The sequence below is a fragment of the Topomyia yanbarensis genome, chromosome 3 (genome assembly GCF_030247195.1).
Source record: "Topomyia yanbarensis strain Yona2022 chromosome 3, ASM3024719v1, whole genome shotgun sequence".
Classification (NCBI taxonomy): domain Eukaryota; kingdom Metazoa; phylum Arthropoda; class Insecta; order Diptera; family Culicidae; genus Topomyia; species Topomyia yanbarensis.
Genome location: NC_080672.1, coordinates 226,835,347 through 226,862,531, shown reverse-complemented (window position 1 = coordinate 226,862,531; position 27,185 = coordinate 226,835,347). Strand labels below are relative to the sequence as shown.

Here is a 27,185-nt window from a genome sequence, read left to right as displayed (position 1 = left end):
TGCGGGCGTGTTGACACGGTTACCATTATCATTGCGAGTAATCCGTTGGACACAAATCACTCCTTGGCCAGTTAAACCATTCAAAATATCCTTCTCCTCAAGATGTATCAGATCGAAGCAAGCGATAACACATCGGCTGACATTCAAGTTGGGGTGCGGTTGGACGACTACTGCAGTACCATCAATTAAAGCAGACATTGTTAAAAGTTTTTGTACTTGAGCGGGATTACGAACTCTGGGCGTATAGCGTGTACCTTGCGCTTCCATTGCTGCACCTTCGATAGGTCCACCTGCAACTCTTTCGACCGATGTACCTATAATAAATGGGTTTTTGGGTAAGGGCGTGTCATCTTGTCCGGTTAACTGCAAAAACGTTAATTCGCCGTACTGGTTCGTAGGAACCATGAACTTCGGTAACCTTCTTCCTGAAGATCCTCCAGGATCGCCGCTGCTGGCGGCCGCCATAGCCACGCTACTCTACCTGTTATACTACTCGAACACCTCGATGGACGTTGGATTTAGATGCGATATATAGTAACAACGGTCACCCGTTGTTTACCCCAGAGACAATAAGTATAGAGAAATATTTTTTCCTACCTTATACTCCTTCAACGCCGTGTCCAGATAATTTTGTAATACCCCGTAGACTACTTACACACTCTACACTACCTTCAACGGCCAATTTGCAAAAAAAAATATTTTGAAAAAACTTTTGGCAGCAAACAAAATTTGTGTTTTTAGCACTTTCGAGTATCGCTTCCCACTCGGGCTCCACTAAGCGCACACACAAAACTAATAGCCTCGCCGTATTCAATGGGTCGCACACAGCAAAATAGAGCAGCGGCAAAATAGGTCCGCGTAATTGCGATGAAAATACGTTTTTCGGCCCTAATTCACCGATTTGGATCAAACTTTGACTGTCTCCACGTCCTTATAGTAGCCAACTAGCGAACGATTGGCATTGATAAGCGAAGCGACCGCAAAAATCACCTATATCACTAATGTTATTTTTCGATGCGCGCGCGACTGTTGCTGCTGCTACAGTATCCCGAACTCGAATATATATATATATATATATATATATATATATATATATATATATATATATATATATATATATATATATATATATATATATATATATATATATATATATATATATATATATATATATATATATATATATATATATATATATATATATATATATATATATATATATATATATATATATATATATATATATATATATATATATATATATATATATATATATATATATATATATATATATATATATATATATATATATATATATATATATATATATATATATATATATATATATATATATATATATATATATATATATATATATATATATATATATATATATATATATATTTGTTGCATTTTGTTTGGATTCCTTCAATGTGATCCTTAAAAGTGAGTTTTTTATCGTAAATCAAACCCAAGTATTTAACTTGATCTGACCACGTTAAATTCGAACCATTAAATTTAATAATATGGTTATTATTTGATTTAAGAGAAGAAGCTCTCGGCTTATGCGGAAACACAATCAATTGTGTTTTTTCCGCATTAGTGGAAATTTTTCATTTTTTCAGGTAATCATTGAAAATATTCAAGCTTCGTTTCAGTCGACTGCAGATAATACGAAGACTCCTCCCAGTGGCTGAGATGCTAGTATCATCACAGAAAAGTGACTTTTTATAGCCTGTAGGTAGATTCCGTCCACTGACATGCTTTCCCGAAGCTGACCTCTCCGGTGTCCCGAAAGGTCGACTTAGCCGTTGGCAAGAAAATCAACAACTCCTTCGGCGACTCTGGAAGCAGTGGACAAAGGACTATCTTTCTGGACTCCACCCCCGAACCAAGTGGACGCGCATCCGAGATAACATCTCCATCGGTTCTTCTAAAGGAGGATAACCTCCCACCTCTAAAATAGAAGTACGGTAGAATCACCAACATCATTCGTGGAGACGACGACAACATCCGCGTAGTCGACGTACGGACAGTAGATGGAGAATATCGGCGCGCAATCTCGAAAATATGCGTCCTTCTTACTCGTCAACCACAACCGAGTCAGCTGGCGCTGCCAGTATCAACCCAGATGACCTCTAAGCTCTTCCATCGCAGTACTTCGGTGCTGCGCAACGAACGGAGGTCCTAGGGCCTCCGCCACTGTAAGTATTGTTTATTAAAGAACCCGCAAAAAACGTATAGAATGTTCCTTCTCCGGCATGTGCTGCGCTTCGATGGCTGCTCCGACCGTCAACCATGAGTAAGCCCAACCCTGATGACGTAGAAGGACGACTCGATCACTGTAGATGCTAGCCGGCCCGAAGGACGACCACAAAGACATCACTATCCGAAATAGACAAATCATCCGCTGGTCAACTTATCACCAACAAACATCTTTGTGACGTCACCAATCTCAACGAGACATCGCCCGGATCAATTCGTCGTAAATGTTGACTTACGGTGAAAGGATGCCGCAGAATGAAAACAGATCGTAGGACATCGCCAATTTAAACGAGAACATTAGACGACGAATCGTCGATCCTTCTTCAGAGAACGCTATCCATCATCATCTATCGTTCGTTGCAGTCTGGTTAGTTGAAAGAACCAGTCTTTCAACAGGAGCCGGCATGTTGGAGCAACCCTAACATATAAGATTTATATTTCTCATTTATGTACTAAACTTGAGGAAATGTATCGATCTCGCTTTCCCCTTTAGATCGGTATCATTCGATCTACTTCCTTATCACTAGCACTCGGCTAGCGAGAGAAATAGATCCGAAGATCGGAAAGGCTTTTATTATTAATTTCCCTTTGAACTGAATTCCCATGTAAATTGTTATATGCAAACCAGATAAGTTAGTTGAAATAAATCTCTCGAGTAGTACACACTATATTTTTCAATAGTGCCAAAATCGATTAAGTGAATTAAAACTAATTAGTTTAACACAAACGCGTCGTGTCCGTCTACACATAGTCGATCACATTCCGGACGGTCTCAGTATCCGCCGTGAGAACAGATTCATTTGATTCATTGATTCATTTGATTCATTTGATTCATTTGATTCATTTGATTCATTTGATTCATTTGATTCATTTGATTCATTTGATTCATTTGATTCATTTGATTCATTTGATTCATTTGATTCATTTGATTCATTTGATTCATTTGATTCATTTGATTCATTTGATTCATTTGATTCATTTGATTCATTTGATTCATTTGATTCATTTGATTCATTTGATTCATTTGATTCATTTGATTCATTTGATTCATTTGATTCATTTGATTCATTTGATTCATTTGATTCATTTGATTCATTTGATTCATTTGATTCATTTGATTCATTTGATTCATTTGATTCATTTGATTCATTTGATTCATTTGATTCATTTGATTCATTTGATTTATTTGATTCATTTGATTCATTTGATTCATATGATTCATATGATTCATTTGATTCATTTGATTCATTTGATTCATTTGATTCATTTGATTCATTTGATTCATTTGATTCATTTGATTCATTTGATTCATTTGATTCATTTGATTCATTTGATTCATTTGATTCATTTGATTCATTTGATTCATTTGATTCATTTGATTCATTTGATTCATTTGATTCATTTGATTCATTTGATTCATTTGATTCATTTGATTCATTTGATTCATTTGATTCATTTGATTCATTTGATTCATTTGATTCATTTGATTCATTTGATTAATTGATTCATTTGATTCATTTGACTCATTTGATTCATTTGATTCATTTGATTCATTTGATTCATTTGATTCATTTGATTCATTTGATTCATTTGATTCATTTGATTCATTTGATTCATTTGATTCATTTGATTCATTTGATTCATTTGATTCATTTGATTCATTTGATTCATTTGATTCATTTGATTCATTTGATTCATTTGATTCATTTGATTCATTTGATTCATTTGTTTCATTTGTTTCATTTGTTTCATTTGTTTCGTTTGTTTCATTTGTTTCATTTGATTCATTTAAGTCATTTTGTTCATATCTTTAATTTTTTTCATTTCATGTTCAATCATTTATATATTTATTTCAATCAATTTGTTAGTTTGAGTCAATTTATTCTATTAATCTTATAACTATTTCTAAACATAGTCTAAATTTTCATTTAATGAGCTAATCTAATGTGATTAGTGTATTTTATAATTTTGATTTACATTAATTATTCTCCTCATTTAATGAATTTGAACACCTTTTATTTCATTTATGGCCTTATTTTTTATTTCGTTTGTTTTATTTGTTTGATTTTCTATAATTTAGTCAGTTTATTTGAGATTTTATTCGTGCAGGACTAGAAATTGTTTTCATCCCACCTCTAGTTGGGTGCTATGTGTAAGAAATGTGATATCTCACTGTTAGGTGGATTAAATCGGTTTTTTAGTTAATAATGGTTTTAGACACACTCTGCTTGACACAGCAATTAAGTCAACGTCAGATAGTGTTTATGAATCGTTGAAAACTGTTACTTCGGAATTATCCGCTGATTTGCGTGACATGAACGCGGAAATAAGTCAGCTTAGTCAGCTGTCTTTAGACACAGCAAGTAGCAATCCTAAGAACCCAAATTCCACCCTAGGATACGAGATTCTCGACTAGTTAAAGTCGGTTTCAGTTGTCCTCAATGAAAACAAAAACACCAGGCAACTACAATCGTCACATGAATCAACATTGCTGCCAGAAATTCTCAACGAAGTTAAATCGACGTCAGCATATGTATATGCGAATAATAAGACCGCGCAATTGCTATCGCCGAATGACTCACGCCCCAGTTAGGAAGTTGAATGTAATAACGCTATTAACTCAGGATGGCGTTTCTTGGGCACGAAAAGTATGGAAAGCTGACTGGAGTTAGTACGATGCGGGAGAAATAAATCGATTGAATCAACAAAAACAGGCGGATAAGGCTAGAAGGCGCAAAAAGAAACAAATATTTAGAAACCGGAATACTAATATTGAAAACAACAACAACAATATTTTTCCACCTGATCGGAGACCCCCTGCAACAATAAACGATCGCTATTATGGCCCGCCGGCCAATTTCTCCAATCGTAACTTCTTTAATCGTGCCAGTAGCTCCATTCATAACCAAAACCGTCATCCCAATCATAGCTTCAACACGAATCTTCTACCACCGGATAGTGTGCTTCTTGCAGCAGCCAAGGATCGTTTTTCCGGCCTATCCACAAATTATATTCCATCCATTCAATTTACACTAGGCGAGATTTTGAATTCCTACCCAGCACGTGATACATCAAGATCATCGCAACAATTAAATGCAGTGAATACGTAATGTTCACCATCATCATCACCGTGTGAGGCATGCCGCTTTTAACATTCGTGTATTCGGTAGTTTCGACGCTTTCCCTAGAAGAAGAAAAAGACGAGTGTACTGTTGAGCACAGTGTTTTCCAAGATTTAGGAAACGATGGTAGATTTTATTCCGGCCTCTGAAAACGAACATATTTTGATCCCAGTCGTGGGAGAAAACGAAACATTGCAGTATATTTTCGACAAATCTGCTAGCATAAGACTAAATCAAATAAATCACGTAAAAAATCGACAGAATTGCTATCTTGACCTTCTATTTACAAACATTCAGGAAGACTTCTGTGTATCTGAATCTCTAACTGCTTTGTGGAAAAATGAAGCATTTCAAACTGCTATTGAATTTTCCTTGTTCATCCATGAGATTCAAAAACCCAGCGATTGTGACTTGGAGGAAGTCTTTGAATACCATAAAGCCAACTATGACAATATCAGGCGGAAGCTAAGTAGTGTCTATCCTCAGGAATGAATGAAAATATAGTAACCGCCGTGGACGTATTTTACAAAATTATTTTCAAGATAATTCATGAAGAGGTGCCTATTAAGAAAAAAAGACGACACGTTAACTCGAAGCATCCCGTTTGGTATAATAGACAAACTAAGACTTTGAAAAATAGGATGCAAAAAGCCCATAAGCTATATAACAAAAACCAAAATAATGAGAACTTGGAAAAATATTTCGACATTTGCGATAAACTAAATATAGCCACAGATTCTGCACTTACGGATTATAACTCAAAAACGGAATAGCATATCAAATCTTGTCCAAAGAATTTTTTCAACTACGTCAAAACTAAATTAAAATCAGACAATTTCCCATCAACAATGCATTTGGATGACAAAGTACATGATAGCTCGGAAGAAATCTGCAACCTATTTGCAACATTCTTCCAAGAAATATATTCGACTTTTTCTGAACAAGACCGTGATCGCGATTATTTCCCTTCCCTTCCCAATTTTCCAATGGATATTAGTGTCAATCATGTCATAGTGGAAGACATTTTCAATGCTCTAAAACATTTAGATGCATCAAAAGGTTCTGGCCCTGATGGAATCCCACCATTATTTATGAAAAAAATAGCAACAGAGTTAACTGCCCCATTGTTCTGGCTGTTTAATATATCTTTGCAATCTGGACAGTTTCCTAAAATATGGAAAAAAAATCTTTTTTGTTCCTATATATAAATCTGGCACAAAATCTGACGTACGTAATTATCGTGGGATAGCCATAATCTCCTGTATTCTGAAACTTTCCGAATCAATCATTAACGAAAAAATATTTCTTCAAATAAAAAACAGAATTTCCAACCTTCTTCAAAGGTCGTTCGACCTCAACAAACTTACTAGAATTGATTAACTCTTCACTGATTGCAATGGATAATGGAAACTACGTGGAGGCGCTTTATACAGACTTTAGTAAAGCATTTGATCGCATTGACATCCCAATGTTACTTTATAAATTGACAAAGATCGGCATTAAGCCTGGGCTACTTACATGGTTAGAATCATATCACTCCGATTGTCAGCAAATAATTAAATTTAAAGGAAAGCAATCTAATCCAATTAAAGTCACCTCAGAAGTTCCACAAGGCTTTCATTTCGGCCCTCTATTGTTTATTTTATACGTGAACGATATCTCCTTCATTCTCAAAAAACTGAAAATATAAATTTATGCGGACGCTATGACACTTTATTTGGAGATAAGAAATGCCGAGGATATTAATACATTTCAAAACGAAATACAAATTTTCCACATGTGGTGTCAAAAAAGCCTCTTACAACTGAACGTGAAAAAATGTAATTCAATAACCTTTAGTCGAAAACGACAAACGCCGAATGTTAAGATTACCTTAGGAAATCAGACTGTAGCAAAATGTGAAAGAATTAGGGATTTAGGAGTTATCTTTGATTCTAAGTTAAATTTTATTGATCATTATAACACAATTATACACAAAGCTAACAACATGCTCAGTTTTATAAAATGCTTTAGCTATCATTTTGAAGAACCGCCGTGGACGTATTTTACAAAATTATTTTCAAGATAATTCATGAAGAGGTGCCTATTAAGAAAAAAAAAGACGACACGGCAAATCGAAGCATCCCGTTTGGTATAATGGACAAATTAAAAGTTTGAAAAATAGGACGCAAAAAGTCCATAAGCTATATAAGAAAAACCAAAATAATGAGAACTTGGAAAAATATTTCGACATTTGCCATAAACTAAATATGGCCATAGATTCTGCACTTACGGATTATAACTCAAAAACGGAACAGCATATCAAATCTTGTGCAAAGATTTTTTTCAACTACGTCAAAACTAAATTAAAATCAGACAATTTCCCATCAACAATGCATTTGGATGACAAAGTACATGATAGCTCGGAAGAAATCTGCAACCTATTTGCAACATTCTTCCAAGAAATATATACGACTATTTCAGAACAACATCAACAATGCATTTGGATGACAAAGTACATGATAGCTCGGAAGAAATCTGCAACCTATTTGCAACATTCTTCCAAGAAATATATTCGACTTTTTCTGAACAAGACCGTGATCGCGATTATTTCCCTTCCCTTCCCAATTTTCCTATGGATATTAGTGTCAATCATGTCATAGTGGAAGACATTTTCAATGCTCTAAAACATTTAGATGCATCAAAAGGTTCTGGCCCTGATGGAATCCCACCATTATTTATGAAAAAAATAGCAACAGAGTTAACTGCCCCATTGTTCTGGCTGTTTAATATATCTTTGCAATCTGGACAGTTTCCTAAAATATGGAAAAAAATCTTTTTTGTTCCTATATATAAATCTGGCACAAAATCTGACGTACGTAATTATCGTGGGATAGCCATAATCTCCTGTATTCTGAAACTTTCCGAATCAATCATTAACGAAAAAATATTTCTTCAAATAAAAAACAGAATTTCCAACCTTCTTCAAAGGTCGTTCGACCTCAACAAACTTACTAGAATTGATTAACTCTTCACTGATTGCAATGGATAATGGAAACTACGTGGAGGCGCTTTATACAGACTTTAGTAAAGCATTTGATCGCATTGACATCCCAATGTTACTTTATAAATTGACAAAGATCGGCATTAAGCCTGGGCTACTTACATGGTTAGAATCATATCACTCCGATTGTCAGCAAATAATTAAATTTAAAGGAAAGCAATCTAATCCAATTAAAGTCACCTCAGAAGTTCCACAAGGCTTTCATTTCGGCCCTCAATTGTTTATTTTATACGTGAACGATATCTCCTTCATTCTTAAAAAACTGAAAATATAAATTTATGCGGACGCTATGACACTTTATTTGGAGATAAGAAATGCCGAGGATATTAATACATTTCAAAACGAAATACAAATTTTCCACATGTGGTGTCAAAAAAGCCTCTTACAACTGAACGTGAAAAAATGTAATTCAATAACCTTTAGTCGAAAACGACAAACGCCGAATGTTAAGATTACCTTAGGAAATCAGACTGTAGCAAAATGTGAAAGAATTAGGGATTTAGGAGTTATCTTTGATTCTAAGTTAAATTTTATTGATCATTATAACACAATTATACACAAAGCTAACAACATGCTCAGTTTTATAAAATGCTTTAGCTATCATTTTGAAGAACCGCCGTGGACGTATTTTACAAAATTATTTTCAAGATAATTCATGAAGAGGTGCCTATTAAGAAAAAAAAGACGACACGGCAACTCGAAGCATCCCGTTTGGTATAATGGACAAATTAAAAGTTTGAAAAATAGGACGCAAAAAGTCCATAAGCTATATAAGAAAAACCAAAATAATGAGAACTTGGAAAAATATTTCGACATTTGCCATAAACTAAATATGGCCATAGATTCTGCACTTACGGATTATAACTCAAAAACGGAACAGCATATCAAATCTTGTGCAAAGATTTTTTTCAACTACGTCAAAACTAAATTAAAATCAGACAATTTCCCATCAACAATGCATTTGGATGACAAAGTACATGATAGCTCGGAAGAAATCTGCAACCTATTTGCAACATTCTTCCAAGAAATATATACGACTATTTCAGAACAACATCAACAATGCATTTGGATGACAAAGTACATGATAGCTCGGAAGAAATCTGCAACCTATTTGCAACATTCTTCCAAGAAATATATTCGACTTTTTCTGAACAAGACCGTGATCGCGATTATTTCCCTTCCCAATTTTCCTATGGATATTAGTGTCAATCATGTCATAGTGGAAGACATTTTCAATGCTCTAAAACATTTAGATGCATCAAAAGGTTCTGGCCCTGATGGAATCCCACCATTATTTATGAAAAAAATAGCAACAGAGTTAACTGCCCCATTGTTCTGGCTGTTTAATATATCTTTGCAATCTGGACAGTTTCCTAAAATATGGAAAAAAATCTTTTTTGTTCCTATATATAAATCTGGCACAAAATCTGACGTACGTAATTATCGTGGGATAGCCATAATCTCCTGTATTCTGAAACATTCCGAATCAATCATTAACGAAAAAATATTTCTTCAAATAAAAAACAGAATTTCCAACCTTCTTCAAAGGTCGTTCGACCTCAACAAACTTACTAGAATTGATTAACTCTTCACTGATTGCAATGGATAATGGAAACTACGTGGAGGCGCTTTATACAGACTTTAGTAAAGCATTTGATCGCATTGACATCCCAATGTTACTTTATAAATTGACAAAGATCGGCATTAAGCCTGGGCTACTTACATGGTTAGAATCATATCACTCCGATTGTCAGCAAATAATTAAATTTAAAGGAAAGCAATCTAATCCAATTAAAGTCACCTCAGAAGTTCCACAAGGCTTTCATTTCGGCCCTCTATTGTTTATTTTATACGTGAACGATATCTCCTTCATTCTCAAAAAACTGAAAATATAAATTTATGCGGACGCTATGACACTTTATTTGGAGATAAGAAATGCCGAGGATATTAATACATTTCAAAACGAAATACAAATTTTCCACATGTGGTGTCAAAAAAGCCTCTTACAACTGAACGTGAAAAAATGTAATTCAATAACCTTTAGTCGAAAACGACAAACGCCGAATGTTAAGATTACCTTAGGAAATCAGACTGTAGCAAAATGTGAAAGAATTAGGGATTTAGGAGTTATCTTTGATTCTAAGTTAAATTTTATTGATCATTATAACACAATTATACACAAAGCTAACAACATGCTCAGTTTTATAAAATGCTTTAGCTATCATTTTGAAGAACCGCCGTGGACGTATTTTACAAAATTATTTTCAAGATAATTCATGAAGAGGTGCCTATTAAGAAAAAAAAGACGACACGGCAACTCGAAGCATCCCGTTTGGTATAATGGACAAATTAAAAGTTTGAAAAATAGGACGCAAAAAGTCCATAAGCTATATAAGAAAAACCAAAATAATGAGAACTTGGAAAAATATTTCGACATTTGCCATAAACTAAATATGGCCATAGATTCTGCACTTACGGATTATAACTCAAAAACGGAACAGCATATCAAATCTTGTGCAAAGATTTTTTTCAACTACGTCAAAACTAAATTAAAATCAGACAATTTCCCATCAACAATGCATTTGGATGACAAAGTACATGATAGCTCGGAAGAAATCTGCAACCTATTTGCAACATTCTTCCAAGAAATATATACGACTATTTCAGAACAACATCAACAATGCATTTGGATGACAAAGTACATGATAGCTCGGAAGAAATCTGCAACCTATTTGCAACATTCTTCCAAGAAATATATTCGACTTTTTCTGAACAAGACCGTGATCGCGATTATTTCCCTTCCCTTCCCAATTTTCCAATGGATATTAGTGTCAATCATGTCATAGTGGAAGACATTTTCAATGCTCTAAAACATTTAGATGCATCAAAAGGTTCTGGCCCTGATGGAATCCCACCATTATTTATGAAAAAAATAGCAACAGAGTTAACTGCCCCATTGTTCTGGCTGTTTAATATATCTTTGCAATCTGGACAGTTTCCTAAAATATGGAAAAAAATCTTTTTTGTTCCTATATATAAATCTGGCACAAAATCTGACGTACGTAATTATCGTGGGATAGCCATAATCTCCTGTATTCTGAAACATTCCGAATCAATCATTAACGAAAAAATATTTCTTCAAATAAAAAACAGAATTTCCAACCTTCTTCAAAGGTCGTTCGACCTCAACAAACTTACTAGAATTGATTAACTCTTCACTGATTGCAATGGATAATGGAAACTACGTGGAGGCGCTTTATACAGACTTTAGTAAAGCATTTGATCGCATTGACATCCCAATGTTACTTTATAAATTGACAAAGATCGGCATTAAGCCTGGGCTACTTACATGGTTAGAATCATATCACTCCGATTGTCAGCAAATAATTAAATTTAAAGGAAAGCAATCTAATCCAATTAAAGTCACCTCAGAAGTTCCACAAGGCTTTCATTTCGGCCCTCTATTGTTTATTTTATACGTGAACGATATCTCCTTCATTCTCAAAAAACTGAAAATATAAATTTATGCGGACGCTATGACACTTTATTTGGAGATAAGAAATGCCGAGGATATTAATACATTTCAAAACGAAATACAAATTTTCCACATGTGGTGTCAAAAAAGCCTCTTACAACTGAACGTGAAAAAATGTAATTCAATAACCTTTAGTCGAAAACGACAAACGCCGAATGTTAAGATTACCTTAGGAAATCAGACTGTAGCAAAATGTGAAAGAATTAGGGATTTAGGAGTTATCTTTGATTCTAAGTTAAATTTTATTGATCATTATAACACAATTATACACAAAGCTAACAACATGCTCAGTTTTATAAAATGCTTTAGCTATCATTTTGAAGAACCGCCGTGGACGTATTTTACAAAATTATTTTCAAGATAATTCATGAAGAGGTGCCTATTAAGAAAAAAAAGACGACACGGCAACTCGAAGCATCCCGTTTGGTATAATGGACAAATTAAAAGTTTGAAAAATAGGACGCAAAAAGTCCATAAGCTATATAAGAAAAACCAAAATAATGAGAACTTGGAAAAATATTTCGACATTTGCCATAAACTAAATATGGCCATAGATTCTGCACTTACGGATTATAACTCAAAAACGGAACAGCATATCAAATCTTGTGCAAAGATTTTTTTCAACTACGTCAAAACTAAATTAAAATCAGACAATTTCCCATCAACAATGCATTTGGATGACAAAGTACATGATAGCTCGGAAGAAATCTGCAACCTATTTGCAACATTCTTCCAAGAAATATATACGACTATTTCAGAACAAGACCGTGATCGCGATTATTTCGCTTCCCTTCCCAATTTTCCTATGGATATTAGTGTCAATCACGTCAAAGTGGAAGACATTTTCAATGCTCTAAAACATTTAGATGCATCAAAAGGTTCTGGCCCTGATGGAATCCCACCATTATTAGCAAATAATTAATTAGCATTATTAGCAACCGAGTTAACTGCCCCATTGTTCTGGCTGTTTAATATATCTTTGCAATCTGGACAGTTTCCCAAAATATGGAAAAAAATCTTTTTTGTTCCTATATATAAATCTGGCAAAAAATCTGATGTACGTAATTATCGTGGGTTAGCCATAATCTCCTGTATTCTGAAACTTTCCGAATCAATCATTAACGAAAAAATATTTCTTCAAATAAAAAACAGAATTTCCAACCTTCTTCAAAGGTCGTTCGACCTCAACAAACTTACTAGAGTTGATTAACTCTTCACTGATTGCAATGGATAATGGAAACTACGTGGAGGCGCTTTATACAGACTTTAGTAAAGCATTTGATCGCATTGACATCCCAATGTTACGTTATAAATTGACAAAGATCGGCATTAAGCCTGGGCTACTTACATGGTAAGAATCATATCACTCCGATTGTCAGCAAATAATTAAATTTAAAGGAAAGCAATCTAATCCAATTAAAGTCACCTCAGAAGTTCCACAAGGCTTTCATTTCGGCTCTCTATTGTTTAATATTAATATTAATTTATGCGGACGATATGACACTTTAACGAAAACGAAATACAAATTTTCCACATGTGGTGTCAAAAAAGTCTCTTACCACTGAACGTGAAAAAATGTAATTCAATAACCTTTAGTCGAAAACGAAAAACACCGAAAGTTAAGATTACCTTAGGAAATCAAACTGTAGTAAAATGTGAAAGAATTAGGGATTTAGGAGTTATATTTGATTCTAAGTTAAATTTTATTGATCATTATAACACAATTATACACAAAGCTAACAACATGCTCAGTTTTATAAAACGCTTTAGCTATCATTTTGAAGATCCTTATACAATAAAAACATTATATATTGCATATGTTTGGTCGGTATTGGAATATTGCAGTATTATTTGGTGCCCTTTATCAAGCAGACATGAAGAACGAATAGAATCGGTACAAAAACAGTTTTTATTATTTGGATGGACAGCATTTCCTCTGCCATCTTATGAAGCACGCTGCTTGCTCATCAATATTCAAACATTAAAGGAGCGTCGCGAATTTGCAATGCTTTCATTCATTAATAATATCATTTCGTATCGTATCGATTCAACTGAAATTTTATCCAAATTGAACTTTTATGCACTCTCACGACAGCTACGAAATCGAAGTATATTTTCAATAACTGCTTTTCGCACAAACTATGCAAAATATAGCCCCATAAATCGAATGATGTCTATTTATAATCACTATTGCGACTCAACTGATTTTACAATGTCTAAACTGAAACTAAAACAATATTTTATACACAAAAGAAATTCTAACGCATAAGAGGATGATTCTGTAAAAGCCGAAATTGCTTCATTTATACTAAATTCACGGAATATACACATTAGTAATTAATGAAAGCTGTAGTCTACATCGATTGACGAAATAAATAAATAAATAAATAGAAACGGATAAACTCTCTAAACCAACCAAATCAAGCATAATATCCGCACCATTGACAACATCCCTGTACATTCTAAATCATACAAATATGCTTACGTATATGCAAAAGAAGTACAGGAGCAAATTTAAAAAATGCTTACAGATGGATTCGTTGGAGAATCTATTTCGCCATACACCTCACCTGTTTGGGTGGTTCCCAAGAATGCATCTGGTAAAAAGAAATTTCGTGTAGTTATCGATTATAGAAAACTAAATGAGGAGACAATCAACGATAAGTATCCCATCCCTGAAATTACTGACATTTTAGATAAACTCGGAAAAATATTTTTCGACCATTGACCTAGTCTCCGGCTTTCACCAAATACAGTTGGCGGAAGGAGACATGGAAAAGATAGCGTTTTCAGTAAACGGTGCCAAGTACGAATTTACGCGTATGCCATTCGGTCTGAAAAATGCACCCGCTACTTTTCAAAGAGTAATGCACTGTATTCTTAGAGACCTAGTAAGAGTATGTTGTTTCGTCTATATGGACGATATAATCATCTTTTCCAGCTCTCCTCAGGAACATGCGAAAAATTTACCCCAGGTCCTTGGAAAATTAGGAGACGCTGAATTAACAAGACAGCTCGACAAGTGCGAGTTTTTCAGGAAAGAAACCCAATTTTTAGGACATACAGTTTCAGAAGAGAGAGTACGCCCTAATAACCATAAAATAAAAATTATAAAACAATGGCCAGTCCCTAAGTCCGGAAAGGAAATCAGAGAGTTCCTTGGCATACTAGGCAACTATGGGCGTTCCATCAAAGATTTCGCTAAGTTAGTAAAACCACTAAAGAATCTCCTCAGGCAAGATTGCAAATTCGTCATTACACCCGAAATTGAAACATATTTCGAAAAATGTAAACAGTTATTAACGCTTGATCCAGTTTTGAACTACCCTGATTTTAGCAAAGAGTTGATACTTACCACAGATGCAAGTGACTATGCAATTGGCGCAGTACTGTCACAAGGGCCCGTAGGCAAAGACAGACCAATCGTATACGCTTCGAGAACTTTAAACCAAACCGAAGAAAGATACTCTACAACCGAAAAGGAATTTTTAGCGATGGCAGGAAGTTTAAGATGTTCACAGACCACCAATCTTTAACCTTTTCGTTTACGAACACCAATCATCGAATCATATTTCTTATAAAAGAAATCTATAGAATTCGCTCAAACTTTCAAGATTTTTTCCGAGGCCCGGAGGGCCGAGTCTTATATACCAATCGACTCAGCTCGACGATTTGGGACAATGTCTGTGTGTGTGTCTGTGTGTGTATGTAACGGACAAATTCTCATTCGTGTTTCTCAGCAATGGCTGAACCGATCTTATCCAAACCAATTTTAAATGATAGAATTAAAAAACAGTATGAACGCTATTAATTTGTTTTTGAATCTGATGTTTAGTTTCCAAGATATGAATGTTTGAATGCGTAAAAATGGCGTTTTTTGCAGTTTTTTTTTAATTATTTGCCGAAATTGACAATATAGATTAACAATTTATATGTTTTTAGACAGCTTATACGAATACCTTTCGAACAAGCTATAGATTGTTGAAATCGTACTATTACCAAAAGAGATATTTAACATGCGAACGAAAGATTTTTATCATTTCCCATTGCCAGAAATATGACCAAAAACATGTAATCTATTATTAACGCCAAAACGGCTTATTTTAGGTAAATAGTATCTTCGGAGAATTTAATGGAGGTAATATGCCCTTTCTTTTGGTATTGTGCTTTTGCTGATTAATCCCCCTATGAGTGAGATATTTTCACAAATTTTCTTGGAAGTGACTATATCGAAATGATGTCTTCAGCAAATTTGTAGCTCTTACTTTTGCGAATAACTTTACTAAAGATTTTAAATATCTATTTTGAATACTTTAAAAGTTATGGCTTGTTGTTTCTTGATTACTCTTTGTCGCCTATTTATTGTTCAATATAGTAATAATCCATTGAAATAAGCTAAACATTATTTCGATAAAACGAATTTTGTATTTCATTTTACTATCTACAACCGCTAGAAATAATCACCGAACACTTCCTAGTTGTCTGGAAGGAACTTGATAACTTATCAGTACAAAAATGTTCATTTGTGCGAACCTTCTGACTGCAATTTTTCTAACTTATAACCATCGGATCGATCTGAAACATATCGGAAAATGAAAAGCGAAATAAATAACTCCAAGCAACGGCGTAGCCAAGAGAAGGTTTTGGGGTTTAACACCATACAACTCCCCCCACCACACCCAAAAAAATATTGGATTGAAGTTGAAAATTTATTGATGCAGACTGATTTAATTCAATATTACAATAACAATTATCTGATCCGTAGATTGATAACCTATTGTTGTAAACATCATGAGGACTTTTGATAAATTATCGGAATGGGGTCCTGATATGTAACTGATCTATTGGTCTTGATTTCACAGTTGTCTAATAGCACCAATATCAAATTCCTGCCTGAAAACATTCCAATAGAAAATTCCAGAGTTCTGTAATCAATCATAATCCTCAGATTTAATTTCAAATTGAGCTCGTTTTTGTAGTAATGTACTGTAATAAGGGTCTTTATTTAATAGGAAGCGAAGTTAAAATTGATTTAATGTCTATGAAACATAGAACTGCTCACCAAAAAATGCATCACTTTCAACATTTGCTAAAAATGTTTTTGCCTTTCTCATTCACTCTAAAATTCGTCAATCTAATCCCGACCCGGAGAGCCGTGTGTCATATGCCAATCGACTGAGTTCGTCGAGATCGGAAAATGTCTGTGTGTGTATGTATGTGTGTATGTGGAAAAAAATGTGACCTCTGTTTCTCAGAGATGGCTGAACCGATTTGTTAGTCTCAAATGAAAGGTACAACCTTCCCATCGGCTGCTATTGAATTTTTTGATTGGACTTCCGGTTCCGGAGTTACAAGTTGATGAGTGCAATCACACAGCACATAATATAATATAAACTGAAATGAAAAATTTTCAAAATCAAATTTGTATTTTTGATGCCAAATGACTTTAAAATGCATGAAACATTGAGATGTTTGACAAAAATTGGCTTCTTTGGACTTTGGTACATTTTTGCCTTTCTCATAAAGAAAGGTAATGCAATCACTCCAAAAATCGTCAATCATACCGGCCCGGAGGGAGTATGCAGTGAGGGGTTGCTACTTTAAAATTAAAACTAGTTTAAAATTTCTTAACAAGTTGAAAATTTTTGGCAGGACCTGGACCTCCCGGATCTTTCTGCATGATCCGCCGCTGGTTTCAAGCGATGTTTCAGTACAACATAGTATCTCAAGATCGTGGCTGTCGATCCATTGTATGTATGTGTAAATCGTACTGAACATGTAATATTAATTTCCACCATTGTATTGAACATACAGTCGGGTCTCCTACTACGCGATTAACTGGGGGCGTAAAAAAGGAATCCGCGTTGTAGGATACCCATAGCTTATGGGATTTCGACTAATTGAGGCTGTGGCTGATTATTTCGTCCGTGTCAACATGTAGCGCCATACTTTCTTTGGCAAAGTTGTTGTACTCACTTGGGCCTACAACTTAGTGTAATTGGGTATCCAATTAGTTGAGAACTATGCCGTCAGGGGTGCTATGAAGAAAGAGTAAATAAATCGAAATTCTCATCGTAATTTCGACTATCATCAAATGGATTCAATGTCAAATATATCAAGACCCTGATTATTTTGAAAGGCGGTGTCTTCGGGGAATTTATAAAAGAAGTCCAGAGCTTCTGGATGGTAGAAAGTATAACTCGCAATTACCCCACCAGGTGGCGCTAGTGCCAATGCAAATATTCAACACATGTTAAAATAATTCTATATCTCAACAACGTGATTAGATAGACTAGTACTGTCCTCAACAAAGTTGCTCGAGAGGTCGAGGACTACCCAACGGTGATAGATTAGTTTGGAATATTCTCACTATGCGGCGCTAGTGAGCGTAGAAGCTTTCAACATATGGTAGATTATGCTGTATCTCAAAAGTCTAATAACTTGGAAAAATGGTGTTTTCGGCGAAGTTCTCGAGGAGGTCAAAGGCTACTGGATTATGGATAGATTAAACTGGAATGGACCCACCAGGCGGCGCTAGTGAGCATTTTCTTTCAAAGCATGTATCTCGAGATCATGATCATTGGGAAGGGTGGTGTCTTTGGCAATATTTATAAGCAGGTCGAGCTCTGTCCTACGGCGAACAAATTAGTTCAGAACTCGCCCACTAGATGGCGCTAAAGAGAATGAAATTTTCTCAACATTATAGATATATTTCTAAAGTCTGATAATTTTGGAAAACGCTGTTTTTGGTAAAGTTCTCCAGGGAGACAAGTGCAGTTTGACAATGTATAGGAAAATTTCGATTTTACCCACTAGGTGACGCTAGTGAGCACGAATTTTTCTTTTAAATTTTTGCATCTCAATATTAAGGCGGTTTAGAAGAGTTGTGTTTTCAACAAAGTTTCTCGAGAGGTCGAGGACTACCCAACGGTAACAGATTAGTTTAGAATACTCGCACTATGTGGCGCTAGTGAGCGTAGATGCTTTCAGCATGGAGTAGATAATGATATATCTCAAAAGTCTAATAACTTAGAAAGATGGTGTTTTCGGCAAAGTTCTTGAGGAGGTCAAAAGCTACTCGATTATGGATAGATTAAAGTTGAATGGACCCGCCAGTTGGCGCTATGGAGCATTATTTTTCATATCCTGTATGCAGTTTTCGTTCTAAGGCGTGGAGGAAAGCTGTTTTTGCCGACGACTTCAAATTTTTTCTTGTTATACGAAATGAAGCCGATTGCCGTGAGCTACAGCATCTTATCGACACCTTTTATAGCTGGTGTGTAAGAAACAAGATGGTCCTTAGTGTTGCAAAATGTTTTGTCATCAGCTATTTTCGAACGAGAAATATGCTTACCTTCAACTATAACATCGCAGCAACTCAGCTGCAACGCGTTGACCACGTGAAGGATCTAGGAGTCATTCTTAATGAAAAGCTAACGTATACTCATCACGTCTCTGCACCCATCGACAAAGCCAATCGATTACTGGGATTTGTTTTCAAAATTTTCAGTGAATTTCGGGATCCTCTGTGTTGCAAGGCAGATTTATTGCTCATTGGTGCGCCCGCAGTTGGAATTTGCAAACGTCGTTTGGTGCCCCTATCAAGCAACGTGGAGCCTTAGGATCGAAGCAGTCCAGTGTAAATTCATACGATATGCGTTACGTGGATTACCGTGGAACGATCCTTTAAACCTGTCACCGTACGAGGACCGTTGTCGTCTTTTAGGACTTAATACTTTAACACATCGGAGATATGCAGCGCAGGCTACCTTCGTGTCAAAGATTCTGCTGGCTGAATATGATGATCCGGAGCTACTAGCGCAAATCAACCTCTACGCGCTTACCCGTTCTCTTCGCCCACGAGCCCTGCTGCATTCTGAAATGCGCAGCACTAACTACGCTGCAATTGTCCAATTTTGGCAATGAGTCGTCGCTTCAACGAGTTTGCTGAAATTTTCGACTTCGTCATGAATTCTTTGCAGTTTCGTCGTGGTGTATTGTCACTAGACAAATTGTCAGTTGCACATTTTATACAAATTCAAATACAAGTCAACTAAATTAGAAAGATAATGTTTTCGGAAAAGTTTTTGAGGAAGAATAATGGCTACTCGATTATGAATAGATTATTTACTGCTCTGATTCTTGTTAATATTATTTAAATTTCTGAAGTAACCTCAAAACGAATAAGAGGATAAATTCATCAACCCATTCTCTGGCGCATTGTGAGAGTATTCAAAACCATCATCAAACAGCTCTAGAACTACCGATGAATTTCACTGAAGAAAGCCTTCTTCTAAACTGTAATGATTTTGAGGTGCTAAAATACGTAAATTATTTTTTTCTTTCTAATGCCACCTAGTAACTGAAATCCACGTTAATCTGATAACACCATTTTCATGAATTATCAAACTTTTGACTTAAGCTACTACGTAGTAGAAGTTGTATTCTCCCTAACAATGAGTGAGTTCTGAACTAATCTGATCACAGTAAGATAAAACTCAACCTGTCGATGTATTTTGCCAAAGATACCACTCATCCCAATTATCTTGATCCCGAGAAATAAAATTTGAAAAAAAGCTTGCTCACTAGCGCCATCTGGTGGGTCCATTCCAAATCAGTATGTCTATAATCGAGCAGCCCTTGACTTCCTCAAGAACTTTGCCGAAAACACCATCTTTCTAAGTTACACTCTTGAGATGTATCATAATTTACCAGGTCTTAAAAGTGTTTGCGCACACTAGCGCTGCATAGTAAGAGTATTCTAAACTAATCGTTGGGTAGTTCTGAACCTCTCAAGCAACTTTGTCGAAGATACCACCCTTCCAAACTGCCTGTATATTGAGATGCAGAAATTGAAAGAAGAAATGCGTATTTATTAGTGTCACCTAGCGGGTGAATTTAAAATATTATTTACATTGTCAAACAGCACTTGTCCCCCTGGAGAACTTTACCAAAAACAGCGTTTTCCTAAATTATCAGACATTAGAAATATATAATGTTGAGAAAGTTTCATTTTCATTAGCGACGCCTAGTGGGCAAGTTCAGAACTAATTTGTTCGTCTTAGGACAGAGCTCGACCTGTCTATGAATATTACCACCCTTCCAAATGATCATGATCTCGAGATACAGGATATGAAAAATAATGCTCACTAGCGCCAACTGGCGGGTCCATTCAACTTAATCTATTCCTAATCGAGTAGCTTTTGACCTCCTCAAGAACTTTGCCGAAAACACCATCATTCTAAGTTATTAGACTTTTGAGATATATCATTATCTACTCCATGCTGAAAGCATCTACGCTCACTAGCGCCTCATAGTGAGAGTATTCTAAACTAATCTGTTACCGTTGGGTAGTCCTCGACCTCTCAAGAAACTTTGTTGAAAGCACCACTCTTCTAAACTGCCTTTTTATTGAGATGCAGAAATTTAAAGGAAAAATTTGTGCTCACTAGCGTCACCTAGTGGGTAAAATCGAAATTTTCCTATACATTGTCAAACTGCACTTGTCTCCCTACAGAACTTTACCAAAAACAGCGTTTTCCAAAATTATAAGACTTTAGAAATATATCTATAATGTTCAGAAAGTTTCATTCTCTTTAGCGCCATCTAGTGGGCGAGTTCTGAACTAATTTGTTCGCCGTAGGACATAGCTCGACCTGCCTATAAATATTGCCGAAGACACCACCCTTCCAAATGATCATGATCTCGAGATACATGCTTTGAAAGAAAATGCTTACTAGCGCCGCCTGGCGGGTCGATTCCAGTTTAATCTATCCATAATCCAGTAGCCTTTGACTTCCTCGAGAACTTCGCCGAAAACACCATTTTTCCAAGTTATTAGACTTTTGAGATACAGCATAATCTACCATATGTTGAAAGCCTCTACGCTCACTAGCGCCGCATAGTGAGAATATTCCAAATTAATCTGTCACCGTTGGGTAGTCCTCGACCACTCGAGCAACTTTATTGAGGACAGTACTAGTCTATCTAATCACGTTGTTGAGATATAGAATTATTTTAACATGTGTTGAATATTTGCATTGGCACTAGCGCCGCCTGGTGGGGTAATTGCGAGTTATACTTTCTACCATCCAGAAGCTCTGGACTTCTTTTATAAATTCCCCGAAGACACCACCTTTCAAAATAATCAGGGTCTTGATATATTTGACATTGAATCCATTTGATGATAGTCGAAATTACGACGAGAATTTCGATTTATTTACTCTCTCTCTTCATAACACCCCTGGCGGCATAGTTCTCAACTAATTGGATACCCAATTACACTAAGTTGTAGGCCCAAGTGAGTACAACAACTTTGCCAAAGAAAGTATGGCGCTACATGTTGACACGGACGAAATAATCGGCCACAGCCCCAATTAGTCGAAATCCCATAAGCTGTGGGTATCCTACAACGCGGGTACCGCGCAGTAGGAATCCGCGCAGTAGGAAGCCGCTTTGTAGGAATCCGCGTTGTAGGAGACCCGACTGTAACCAGCCAGGGAATCGTAGTCTGGACAAATGAGACAAGCACAATTGCACCACTAGGTGGATTAAAACAGGTTTTTATTTTAGGAATGCGTCGAGTTGAGACGAAAACGTAATATGATTAATAACGAGGATAACACTTTCCGAATGTAGAGAGAAATTTATGAAAAATGACGATTTCCATTCGATTCTAGCAGGTTCTGATCGATTTTGATGAGCATTTGATTTTTGTTGTATAGGTCAAATGTTTAAAAACGTTAATTTAAGGTCAAGATAGCATCATTTTGAAACCGCCAATTTCGGAGGTTTAGTATCTTCGATGAGTTTTACACACGTTAAACAGCGCATCATTTGATAAAATAATTTTGACGGTATATCGTCCAAGAAGTATTTATAGTGAATTTTCGCAGGTTAATATTCATGACGACAATAAAGTCTCAACAAAATCGCCAAAGACACGAACTCTGATACTATTTTCTGAAAAATTAATTCTGCATAATTTTAAAACTTCAAAAATTACGGTTTCGGAATTATGCCGTTTAGACAGTATGATCGATTTTCACCAAACCGAATTTCTGGCTACGCCGCTGATTTCAAGTAAGTAGAAACAAAGTCGTTCTACACTCGTTCAAAAGAAACTTCTTCGAATGCTGAATATCTATTATAACACATTGAAACCCCGATTTTATCAGCCAAATATGAACATATGTTTGATGGGCTCTAGCAGACGAACAAGACTGAATTCGAGTAAATCCTTTCTTGAGCATGTTTTCCTTATCATAAAGATATGCGAAATATGCGAAAATAAAAAGTTCATCATAATCAGAAATAGTTATCAGACTACATCAAGGGACGAGAAGAATATTTTAACAGCTTCAGTTTATTATAAAGAAAAAAAATTGCCCGATTTAGTCAATGTCCCCATTTTGTCAGCCTAAAATACACCATGAGACTGATAAAAATGGGTCTTTATTGTATGTATTATTCGCTGTGTTTCACATTAACCTTTGCGTCCCCGTGATAATTTTCACTCATCAATTTAGGTGCTTAATTCGCTCTTGTTTTAACAATTGTCAACGGATTTCAATCAAACTACTTGCAAACGATCAGGAATTCATTCAAGTTTCTTAGGCTGTATATGTTGGTCAGGTCAGATAACCGGTTCCGGATTTATACGGAAATTCCGTGGGGTCTGTCCGAGGGTCATTTTAGCTATGTTCTTTAACTTTTCAACGTCTAGCTATAAATCTGGTATTATTATAGCCCGTACATGATCAAAACTTATATACATGTACGCCCCACCAAGGTGGCCAATAGAACAGTTCTACCAGATGATCGACAGGCTCTCGTCGGACCTCGTGGGCCGGAAACCGGTAGTAATAGCGGGAGACTTCAACGCTTGGCCAGTGGAGTGGGGCAGCCGCTGTACAAATAGCAGGGGTCAAGCGCTAATGGAAGCGTTTGCGAAACTCGATACTGTGCTAGCTAATGATGGCTCCGCTAGTACATTCCGTAGAAACGGAGTGGAGGCGTGGATTGATTTGACCTTTGCCAGCCCGAGTCTGGCTCCAGGCATGGAATGGAGGGTAGACGAAGGCTACACCCATAGCGATCATTAAGCAATCCGCTTTAAGATCAACTATGGTGTGCAGCATCTGAGGGCGGGAGATCCCTGTCAGGTACGCGGGTGGAAGTCCAATCACTTCGACAGCGAAGCTTTCACCGCGGCCCTGGGACTGGAGGCCAACACCGACAGTCTAAGTGGGGATGCGCTGGTAGCTGTTCTATCACGCGCGTGCGACGCCACTATGCCGAGAAAAACACTGCCAAGAAACGGTAGATGCCCGGTATACTGGTGGAGTGCCGAGATTGCAGCTCTACGGTCAGCCTGTCTCAGAGCTAGACGTAGGATGCAAAGAGCTCGCACCGAGGATGCAAGAGAGAACCGCCGTGAAGTGTTTCGAGCTGCGAAATTAGCCCTTAACAAGGCTATTAAAAGCAGCAAGAGAGCGTGTTTCGACAACCTGTGTGAGAGTGCCAACGCGAATCCGTGGGGTGACGCCTACCGGATTGTGATAGCCAAGACCAAAGGGGGCTCCTCACCCCCAGAACGGTCTCCGGACCGGTTGGCAACGATTATCGAAGTACTCTTCCCGTCTCGAGCCACAAGCCCCTGGCCACCTGCACTACGAGACAGTGCGGGCACGGTCGAAATGGTGGCTCCAGTGACGAATGAAGAACTACTCGCAGTGGCTAAATCCCTAGCAATGAACAAAGCTCCAGGGCCGGATGGAGTTCCAAACAACGCTCTCAAGGCAGCGATCATAGCGAACCCGAACATGTTCAGGATAGCTATGCAGAGATGCCTTGACGAGTGCCGTTTCCCCGATAGATGGAAAAGACAGAAACTGGTGCTGTTGCCGAAGCCCGGGAAGCCGCCAGGCGACCCATCGGCGTACAGACCAATCTGTCTGATAGACACGACTGGCAAACTGCTTGAGAGGATCATCCTCAACAGGCTCACCCCGTACGCGGAAGGTACGGACGGTCTGTCAAGCAACCAGTTTGGCTTTCGAATGGGTAAGTCCACAGTGGACGCTCTCAACTCAGTGATAAATACTGCCGAGATAGCGATCCAACGAAAAAGGCGAGGTATTCGATACTGTGCGTTAGTGACACTTGACGTGAAGAACGCATTCAACAGCGCAAGCTGGGATGCCATCGCGCTCTCGTTACACCGGCTTAGCCTACCGGTGGGTCTGTACCGGATCCTGGAAAGTTACTTCCAAAACCGCGTACTGCTATACGAGACCGATGCCGGTCAGAAAAGGGTTCCGATTACCGCCGGAGTCCCGCAGGGCTCGATCCTAGGCCCGGTGCTATGGAACCTCATGTATGACGGGGTTCTGAGACTGAAGTTCCCTCCTGGGGTTAAGATCGTCGGCTTTGCCGACGACGTAACCTTGGAGGTCTACGGGGAGTCAATTCCTGAGGTAGAACTAACCGCAGAACACGCGATTAGCACGGTGGAGGAATGGATGAGCGCGAGAGGCCTGGAGCTCGCTCATCATAAGACGGAGGTAGTTATCGTCAACAACCGCAAGTCGGCACAACATGCAGTTATCCATGTGGGAGAAGTCGCGATCACTTCACAGCGAAGTCTGAAGTCTCTCGGAGTCATTATAGACGACAAGCTGACCTTCGGCAGCCATGTCGACTATACGTGCAAGAGAGCGTCGACTGCTGTTGCGGCACTATCGAGAATGATGTCCAACAGCTCAAAGGTGTGCGCCAGTAGACGTAGGTTACTGGCAGGCGTTGCCGTATCTATCCTCAGGTACGGCGGCCCGTCATGGTCAAGAGCACTGAGGGTAACCAGTTACCTACAGAAGCTGGAGAGCACCTGCCGCGTGATGTGCCTCAGAGTGATATCTGCCTACCGCACGGTATCACACGATGCATCCTGCGTGATAGCGAGCATGATGCCAGTCGGGCTGGTCATTCGGGAAGATGAGGAGTGCTTTGAGCTACGTGGAAATAGGGGAGCCCGCGAGCGCACCAGGGTGACCTCGATCGCCAGATGGCAGCGTGAGTGGGACAACTTCTCGAAAGGTAGGTGGACCCACTGGCTGATACCTAGCATATCGAGCTGGGTGGGAAGACCCCATGGGGAAGTTCACTTCCACCTGACACAATTCCTGTCAGGCCATGGCTGTTTCCGTCAGTACCTCCATAGGTTCGGGCACGCGGAGGTCCCAGTCTGCCCGGACTGCCCAGGTGTAGATGAAACTGCCGAACACATACTGTTCGTATGTCATCGGTTCGACGTCGAAAGAAGAGCAATGCTCGACGTCTGTGGCTGGGACACAACCCCGGATACCCTTATTCAGCGGATGTGTCAAACGGTGGAGAAGTGGAACGCAGTCTCGGCTGCTACCATCCAGATTGCCAGTAGGCTACAGGTAATCTGGCGAACCGAGCAACAGACGGCGGGCACGGCTAACTAGTGATTGGTTAGTTGGAGCGAAAAAGGCCAAGCGCAAAATAAGAGAGTGAATGGTCTGTTCATGCCGAGGTAGGTTGGCGCAGCGAATGGCAACCGCGTAAGGGGTGGAGAAGTGGAACGCAGTCTCGGCTGCTACCATCCAGATTGCCAGTAGGCTACAGGTAATCTGGCGAACCGAGCAACAGACGGCGGGCACGGCTAACTAGTGATTGGTTAGTTGGAGCGAAAAAGGCCAAGCGCAAAATAAGAGAGTGAATGGTCTGTTCATGCCGAGGTAGGTTGGCGCAGCGAATGGCAACCGCGTAAGCCACCCCGAAGCAAGACAGAAGAGTGAGTGTATAGGCGTATAAGTGGACTGCCTCATGCCAAGACGGGAGGGTCGTAGCGTAGTATGTTGGAACTAAGCTATCGATGCCTCATGGCGTGGCAGAGGAGTGAAAGGGTGAGCATCCAAGTCAGTCTCACACTGCATGTTAAGGGTGAGCATAAAAGTCAGCCTCACAGGTTGGTAGAGGCTAGCACAAAAGTCAGCCTAGCAAGGAATGAAAAAGGTGAGCACAAAAGTCAGCCTCGCATGGTATGTCAGAAGTGGGGCCTAAGAAAAATGTCCCACATGGGATGCCAGAGGGAGTGACAAAGGTACAATAGAGTGGCACGATTGAGAGTGAATCAGGTGATAGGGTGAGCACCCAAGTCAGCCTCACATGGATGGGTAGGGCGAGCACAAAA

The 27,185-nt window shown here is 37.9% G+C and overlaps 1 protein-coding gene across 2 annotated transcripts in view; it reads right to left on the bottom strand.

Annotated features, from left to right (window-relative positions):
* LOC131688809 (protein-serine O-palmitoleoyltransferase porcupine) overlaps positions 1–27,185 on the bottom strand; it is a 602,121-nt gene that overhangs the window by 270,884 nt on the left and 304,052 nt on the right. Inside the window, exon 6 of one of the 2 annotated variants that reach the window (XM_058973347.1) lies at positions 14,495–14,562. The exons of the other annotated variant lie outside the window; for it this stretch is intronic. Coding sequence (XP_058829330.1) covers positions 14,495–14,562 — 68 coding nt within the window. The remainder of the gene's footprint in view (positions 1–14,494; positions 14,563–27,185) is intronic. 2 annotated transcript variants of the gene reach the window in all.